At 43.5% G+C, this 9,035-nt stretch overlaps 1 protein-coding gene across 1 annotated transcript in view; it reads left to right on the top strand.

Annotated features, from left to right (window-relative positions):
- The first annotated feature begins 532 nt into the window (after nt 1–532).
- The window catches only part of Fam171a1 (family with sequence similarity 171 member A1), a 141,918-nt gene continuing 133,415 nt past the window's right edge, over nt 533–9,035 (top strand). Inside the window, exon 1 of the mRNA XM_063253811.1 lies at nt 533–763. Within this exon, the coding sequence (XP_063109881.1) occupies nt 664–763 (100 nt within the window). The 5' untranslated portion in view covers nt 533–663. The remainder of the gene's footprint in view (nt 764–9,035) is intronic.

Genomic DNA, 9,035 nt, shown 5'->3' with positions numbered 1-9,035 from the left:
TCTTCTTGCCGTACGGTATCAAATGCCATTAAATGTGTTTTTCTGTAACAAAACAAAGACAGGAAAAAACCACCCAGGGGGGCCAATAAATGAACATTTCCCCTCTAGCCTGGCTTTGAATTGATAGTCAAGCACAATTCAACCTGAAACTTCCCCTGTACACACCTGGTTTCGGAGGGCCTGCTTCAGAGTTAGGGATTCTGACCTTTAGCCCACCTTGGGGACCCAGGGTGGTGACAGAATCCCTACAGGATGGAGTTGTACTGAGGTGCTTGACAGAACAGCTCCTGGCAGACCTGCAGGTGGGACCCGGCGTGACGCGAGGGTTTGGGATGCCACCTTCCCGGGCACCTGGGCTGCGTAGCTTCCTCCGCTCCTGGGCGGGTGGGCTAGGCCTGAGGCCGGGGCGTAAGTGCGGTGGGCGCGAGGGGCGTGGCGGGCTGCAGACTCGGCTGCCGCCAGGTGGCACCAGGAGCCGCCCGGAGCTCTAGTGGGCTGCGCGGGGCAGGAAGGGGTTAAGCCGCCGAGAGCCCCGCGCTCCTCGGGGAAGCCCGGCCGGGCGCGGAGGAGGGCGGCGGGCCCGCGGAGAGCGCCATGCGGGGAGGCGCGGCGCCCGGCCGCCCCTGAGCCGCCGGAGCAGCCGCCCTCGGCCCGGGCGCGGAGATGAGCAGGTCCGCGTTGCTGCTGCTCTGCTTGCTGGGCTGCCACATCTGGAAGGCGGTGACCAAGACGCTGCGGGAGCCGGGCCCCGGAGGCGCCCAAGGTCGGTGGGTGGCGGCGGGAGCTTTGTGTCGCGGGCCCTGCGCAGCGGCGGCCTGGAGCTCGCCTGGCTCGGAGCGGGCTGGCGAGGCTCGGGGGGCAGCGGGGCGCGGCGGGGCGCGCCGAGGTCCATCCCTCTGCACCACGGCATCGCGCGCCACTCGAGCTCCGGGCGTCCCGCGCCTCGCTCCCGGCCCCGACCGGGTCCCTGCAGCGGCGCCCAGTGGCGCGCGGCTCTTTTGTTGTGGCGGGGGCCGGGTGGCCGCCGCCCCGGTGCCCGCTGCGCCCCGAGACCTAGAGTCCGCAGTTGTCGCCCTCCACTCGCCTGCCGCAGTTAGGGAAAGTTTCGGGGTCCCCCCCGCCCAGTCTCTCTCTGATGTCTTTTCCAAACCCGTTGGGATTTACTCAGGGGCCTAAGACTCGGGGTGAGAGGAGAAAGAACTGGAACCGGCAGGCCCAGATCACTTTTAAAAAATTCATTTTCATGCCTGTGCGTCCCCAGCTCGTGCCTTTTGTCTAATCTTTGGCCACAGCAAATCAGCTTTCCAGGCGTAGAGGAGCTTGGACGCCTCTGAGAATGGCCACAAGCCTGTCTTTTGTTTTGTTTTTACATCAGAATTTATTCAGGGGAACCCCGTAGCTTCCTTAGCATGCTTTTGTGGGGCCAAAACCGAGTGTTTCTGCGTTGCTGGCCTTCTCAAAGCAGGACTGAGGCCCCGCATGCCAGCATCTGCATCCACCTGGGCGCCGCTTCCCTGGGTCCTTAGGGCCTAGCGGGCAAATGAGCCCACAGGCCGCCCCTGCAGCCACGTGCACCCCAGGTTCCTGGCAGGAAGATGCCAGTCCTGCAAAGTTGGCCCCCGCACAATGAATGGAGGAACAGTATGCACCACGAATGGAGGAGGAGTGTGCACCAGCACCCTCTGACTGGGACCCTGTGTTAGGCTTTTCTTCTGGTGACCTGTCCTAGGGATCGGAGGCTCCTGGACAGCCTCATGGATGTTATACCAGGAAGAGGAGGCTCTGCTGACAATCTGGGTTTAGTTGTCTACATGTTGAATGAAAGGCTTTCATATGCAACACTTGGTGAATTGCGTTGGATGCATGGCTTCTACAATCAGGGTAGGCTATGACCGATAGGAATTGTCTATACATTTAATAAGGTATATACGGAAAGGGTATTGACAAGGTACAAAAAGACCCATTATGTCTGCTCATGTAGGAAATGAATGTCTCTGACATTAGATCATCAGGGCTGAATTGTAGCCGCCTTAGTTTATATTCTACTGCCTTTCCAATGTGTTTTTAATTATTATGATATTTGTGTCTCAGTGAGGTTATTATTTCCAAAGAACAGGTTGATTTTTTTGTGTTGTACTTCAGATATCAATACATAAAAACACCCAGTCGATGCACTTACAAAACAGGGTAAGTCATGGCTCGATTTAAAGAAGAAATTATAAGAAAACCTTTGAGGTCTAAGACTAGATTTTACTGAGGTCTTGCTGTTAAAACCCCAAAATGGAATAGCCTATAAAATGGTAGCAAAATGACTGACCTATAAGCATGTTTTCACTATCGATAAGAGTATTTTAGTATATAGTATGGCCCGCGTGGGAGAGTGAGTATGGTGAAATATTCTCCTCTTAGATCGCGTATTTGGTTTGTTATTTAGACTAAGAATGGCTTGTAAGGTGTTAAACCCAGAAGCTATATCCAAAGTCTGGGTCTCACTACCTGACACTTGGATTTTGAGCTACTTTTGTTGCTAAGGAAACAATTTCTCTGTTGGCATTCAAGGCCATGTTTAACCCAGTGAGTTTGGCAAAGCATCTTGACTTATCACTGTCTTCTATGTTTTTAATTTGTGTCTTTTTCTGCAGTCCTGGATCTTTGCGCCAAGGAGTCAAATGCTATATCTGATTTCATGTTACATTTTCCTCAACAGATTAACCATTGTTTTGTTGGGGCTCAGATAGTGCTGAATGGGTGATAATACATGTACCATAGTACAAACTGAGATTGTAAACATTGCATTCATTGTAAAGAAGAAAAGTTCAGGCTGGTTATGATGGCATACATCTGTAGTGCCAGAACCCTGGGAGGCTGAGGCAGGAGAATCCCAAGTGTGAGCCCAGGATGGGCAACTTAGTGACTTAGCAAGATGTCTCAATAGAAAATTTGAAAAGGGCAATGTGTGGGATGTAGATCAGGGTAGAAGCCCTGAGTTTAATCGCCAGTGCTACAAAACATAACATAAAAATAAATAAAAAGGAAAAATTCAATGTTTATTCATCCAAAAGCTAATTTGTTAAGAATTTTATTTTTATTGTAGAAAAAAAGAAACATACTTTTGAGCAAACATTACATGTACATTGTACACTAACAGGGTTTGCAAATTACTGTGGAAAAAATTAGTGACTTCAGGCATGTAGCAATTGTACATTCTAGTGTTCCACCTAGATTTGTGGGACTCAATGATACCTGCTTTGTAAAATGAATCTGTATCATAACATCCAGGGAAACTAACATCTGCAAGATTTCTTGGTACCACTTTGCTATTTATATATTCAAGATAAAATTTAAGGTTTGGCTTCAGATTCTTTTACTATAGCTGCTCTGATTTTGCCAAGTGATTTCCAGTGCAACAGTTAGCCATTTGCCATGTCACTGGTCTGAAGTGTGAACTAGTGTCAGAAGAGATGACATGTTTCATGTGAGCTGCTCTGAAGTATTTAGTAAAGGAAGATTATTCAAAACTATTGACTAACTGGCTTTCTGTGCCTCTTACCAAACCACATGAGGCAGCTTGATCGAAGGGTACTCTTCTGGAAGAGCAGTAGGCTGTGCAGATGTGCTCTGTAGGGATGTGTTTTTGAAGCCCTATATTCTGTTTATATGCTAGAAGAAAGGTCAGTACTAGATGAAGAATTTCATGCTCAGAAATCTGTTATATGATCTTTATCTTGCTATTATCTAAAGTAAGTTTTTTTTTTTTTTTTTTTTGCAATGATGTAGTAACTTTTTGTGCATCTCAGAAAAACTACAGTCTATTATCTGAGTGAATGGGTTGGCTGCCTCTCTTCTCTCCAGAAGGTCTGTTCTTTGCCAAATTCAAACTTCAGTTATTAGGCCACTGTGATCATCTGAAAGACTGAAGCAAGGATGGAGGGGTTTAGGGAGGGTCAGCCAGCAGGACTGGCTTCTCCTGACATTATATTAATAGCATAACCACTACAACGTATGGGCTCCCATCCTGGAGGAATTAGACTTCAGGAGACCACTGCGCCTCATTGCAAGCCAAGTGTGACATCTACCAGAAGCAACAACAGTTACAAGGGATTTCTGCAAAGTCTTTGAAATGACTTCATTTTTATCTTTGTGAGACGGGGTCTCACAGTGTTACCCATACTGACCTTGAACTCCTAAATTCAAGTAATGCCCTGGCCTCAGCCTTTAGAGTAGCTGGGACCACAGGGATAGGGTTCCATGCCCAGTTTATAAATTATATTTATATCCTATTTTTTCTGTGCTACTTTGTAACTTATAGGTTGTTGGCTTAAAATCCTAACCAAAAGAAGGAAATTTTACATGGATTTCTAAATTTGCAAATAAAGGTGCTTTCTCAGTTTCAGTATTCATGTTGGAAAAAATGAAATATCTCTATAAATCAAATTGTGCAATTTTATCATTGTTGGTAAATAGGTAATTTTAGTAAATATTAATTTAGCAAGAAGCATGTGAAATTAAGTTGGGCAGCATATATACTTGAAAATTGAAATATATATTGAAAATTTTGGAAAAAAATTTTAGAGATTTATATGGAAGAGTTTGCCTTAAGTACTTTTCATGAAACATGTTTAATGGAAATTATGATGCTATTATAGTTCAATCAAGTTATACAGAAATACTGAAGACAAATCACTTGATTTTACCAACTACTTCAGGACTGTTAAAGACCACAGGTCTAGCTAAATTATCTTGTTTTAGTAAACATCTAACTGAATGCATTTCAAAATTAAGCTTCAAGGCTCTGTATAGATCAGTTAATTGTATGAAATAACTTTTTAAAAAAATTTACAGCATGAACCAATACTTGCTCTACATTAATAAAACCATTACCTTTATAAAGTCAGACTTGTAAATAGGAACTATCTAAGGCACTTAACCACTCTAGGGTTTCCTCATATTTTTAAAATAAGCAGTTTAGTCAATATATTTAAGATGATTCCATCTTTTTCTAATCAAACAGGCTTCATTTGCGAACTTTCCTTACTTTTAAACTCAAGTCAATCTGCAAACTGTGTTCTTTTTTTCTTTCATGTATCTGTTACAAAATTTATTGCTTTTTATAAATTACAGTAATTAACTTTTCTATGTGGATGAATTACTATTAGCTGGTGTCTTAGCTCTTTTTTCTTTATATCAAGTATGCTACCGGACACTTTGTTTCAATGTGCCAAGGATGACTCCATAGTAGACCTTCTGTATCCTTTACAATCTATGTATCCGTAGTGAGGATTGAACCCATAGCTTTACACTGAGCTACATCCCTGTGTGTACTGCATACTGTACATTCTTTTTATTTTTAAATTTTGAGACAGGGTCTCACTAAGTTGGTAAATTGCCCAGACTGGGACAAAATTATAATCCTCCTGCTTCAGCCTCACAGAGTAAAAAGCAGTAATTTTACAAATGCATATATATAGTGTATTTAGTGCCAGAAGGATTTCTTGGGGATAGATTTTATTTTACACATTCCACAGGCAAGCTAACCTAGACCAAGAGAAATAAACTGAGCAGAGATAATGCACTGTGCAGGCTCGTGCCACAACAGGCAGCAAGATGGCTCCAAAGATGCCACTATAATCCCCCGAACCTGCTAATATGGTATTTTCCATGACAAAAGAGACTTCAAGGAGGTGAATCACTTAAGGGTCTCCAAATGGGGAGATTATTTGGGATTACCTTGGTAGGGCCAATATAATCCCAGGGATCCTTATGAAGGAAAGCTGCAGAATAGAGTCAATCCTCTGAGACAATGAAAGCAGAAAATCCAAGCCACTGAGTGATGGAAGATACTCCACTGCATGCATGACCTGAAGGATGTATTCTCCTCTCGAGGCTGGGAAAGCAGACAGTGATTCTCCCATACAACCACAGAAGAAACGCAGACTTGCCAGCATCTTGCACTGATCTTTCTGGGCTCCAGAACATAAGATAATATATCCATGTTGTTTTAAGGCACTGAGCTGTGGTAATTGTTATTGCAGCAACAGGATGCTAATACAGACCTTTACTCTTGTGAACTGTGAAAGGAAATACACTGCATACTCATGGTAATGGTACAATATGGGTCATTTTTTAGAACCAAGCTACTGAGGATGAATATTTGGAGAAATGCTTGGGGTTCTAGAATCTGGTTGCCAGAATTCTTCCAAAATGGTGGCATGGCAGAGTTCTTAGATGTGTGGGACACATCTCCCTGTCACCAAAATAACTATTTTTCTTCCAAGTAGAATCAGCAGGTTGCTGCTTCTCCTTTGTTCATAAGTAAAGTAAATCAAATCTGCCATGCTCCTTCCAGAACTGAAATGCATCCTTGCAGATAGAATATAGTAGGCTTTGAAACTCTTGCCAAAAGACACGTTTAGAAACCTTGCTTGCCTTCAAACTTAACTCTAATTTTTTTGTTGTTGTTGTTGTTGAAACATTGTACTAGTTAGCTTTTCGTGGACATGACAAAGCACTAGCGACAATTGGTTTTATAGGGAGGAAAGCTTGATTTGGGCTTCTGGTTTTGGAGGTTTCTATGCTTGATTGTTTGGATGCATTGCTCTAGATCTGGTAGGGAGCTTGCAACACAGTGCAGCTGCTCACCTCATGGCTGCCAGGAAGCAGAGAAAAAATTTGGTTTTATAACAGACTCATTTACTCCAAGCCATTCAGCTGTGATCCATCTATGGTTAATCCATGGATGAAGTCAGAGTCGTCACGATCTGATCACCTCCCAAAAGTGCCATCTCTGGACACTGCTGCTTTGGGGACCAAACTTTTAACACATTAGCTTTTGAGGGACCATTCAGATTGAAACTGATATAGGGAAATGAAACTCCCAACCTACTATATGTCCTGTATGCGTTCGTGTTCTCTAAAACTGAAGAATGAATTTTAGGAACAACCGAGGTTAAGAGTAGAAATATTTATTGAGTGAAAGAAAACTTCTGTCTGAGAGAGAGACAGAAGGGGTCCCAAGTGGGTTGCCAAAGATTCTTTATTCTCTGGGGATTTTTACAAAGTAAAACCATGAGGTGAAGCAGGTGTAAAGTTGGGGAAACTGGAAACTCATGAGGTATATAGGAATGAGGTGGGGCAGATCTGTGTTTAGCCAATAAGATTAATAGCTCAGGTAAAATTGATTAAAGTGGAAACAAATGGGGAAATGAGTCATGTAGAAGATGGGCATTCTTAGAGAGCAGTGACTCCTCCCTAGAGATTAGAATGATGACTTCTGACTTCAAGGTGATTCAGATTTAATTCCTAAGGATTATATTTAAGGGTGTGGTTGCATTTGTTTTGTCTTCTGTTTGGAGATCTGGCCCACAGCAACAGGTGTGTCTCCTCCAAGGTCATCAGACATCTGGTCCTCTGTGCCAGCTTCTTCAAGGGCCTAGCCCTGTCTGACTGCCTATAATATTTGTAACTAACTCAGCTGCCTGTAACAAAACCATAGCAGACATAACTATTTTTAACCAAGTGAGGTAGGAAAAAGTTGTGTTCATGTCACCAAGGGCTCTCATCACCTAGAAATGTTCATCTTGAATGGCAACTTGGTTTTCTCAAAGACTCCTCATACCCTCTGTAGTATCTTACCACTTATGTTAGGCAAACAAGCTGCTCTGGCTCCAGTTCTGGATCATTTTAGCACTTGAAGAAATCCTGCTGGCCAGGGCAGGACTAGTGTGGAACAAGCCTCAGCTCAACACTGAGCCTATTAGCGAGTATCAGAAGTGTACACTTGCTTGGCTTCCTGCAGGTTCCCTCTGGGTGGGAGGTTTTGTGTAACCCAGTGAGGGGAGCCAGGAAACACTGGGGAGGGTCGCAGAACAGCAGCTGAAGGGGTCACTGGTGACATGGTGGAGTAGTGTGGGATTCACACCTCACTTCCTGGAGAAGGAGAAAAATGGTGATGTGGCTTGGCATGAGTCTCTTCTCCAGGAACTGACCTCTAGGACAGAGAGAAGCTTGCAGCTTCCCCATTTCTGGACTTTGGCATAAAAAAAGAAAGGAAGGGAGGAAGGAAGGAGAGAGGGAGGGAGGGAGGAAGGAAGAAAGAGTATTAGTAGTGGGAAAGGGAAAAAATCACCTAGTTGTAGTACTTTAAGGCTTGATAGCCTGCACATTAAAGTATTATATCATATCCCCAAAATGTTGTTCACTCATTACTCTCAATTTCTTCTACCACTTAGACCTTAGTCCTTCTTCATAGAGAACTTGCAAAAGCCAGCGTACCTTTATCTCTGTTTCATTCTGTTTTTTTGGCACAGACTCACTTCCACAATGTCTCTGTTTAAAACCATTTTATTCATAGCTCTTTCCTTCAGAAAAAATATTTAGTATTTCTCATGTGCCATATGAAATCTAATGTACTAAATATGGCCTTCCCAGACTCCCTGCTTTCCTCAAGCCATGTCTATCCCAACTTTACTTCTTATTCTTCTCCAGCAGAACATTCTTTTATCATCTCCTAGATGGTCAGTGGTCTTTCTTTGTTCTCTTCTCCTACAGCTTTCCCCTTTTCTGCTCCTAAAATCAAGTCCCTATTCAACTTTTTGCCATATGAAGACAGTATGCCAAATGCTTATTAGATGAAAAGGCAGTATTTGTGGGAGGGGAAATGTGCTTTTGTGTAAGCTGATTAAGATGTCCTTAACCCTAATGTTTTACAATCTGGTTGAAAAACAAATTGAAAAATAAATGGGGGAAGAAAGACATCATGAAAGACCTTTATCGGTCTTCTATAATTTGGCAAAACCCATGAATAAGATAAAACCCACCAGTGCCTGTGTAACTGGAAGTCCAGCTATCAGTTGCCTATCATGTTTATTTCAAGAATTTACTTACAGGAACATACAGAATTTTGTTTGTGAGATCATAAGCATGTACCACATCACTCAATGCTCTTACAGTGGGAAAGTTGAATACAAGGAGGTTTTGGGGAAATCACATGTTTAAGCTGCTAAACAACATACATTGGGTGGTACTGGAGCTACAGC

Source organism: Cavia porcellus, unplaced genomic scaffold, assembly GCF_034190915.1.
Source record: "Cavia porcellus strain 051 isolate PalLab524CR breed Dunkin Hartley unplaced genomic scaffold, mCavPor4.1 scaffold_7, whole genome shotgun sequence".
Lineage (NCBI taxonomy): Eukaryota > Metazoa > Chordata > Mammalia > Rodentia > Caviidae > Cavia > Cavia porcellus.
Note: the sequence above shows the minus strand (reverse complement) of the source record. Positions and strands in the feature narration are given on the sequence as shown.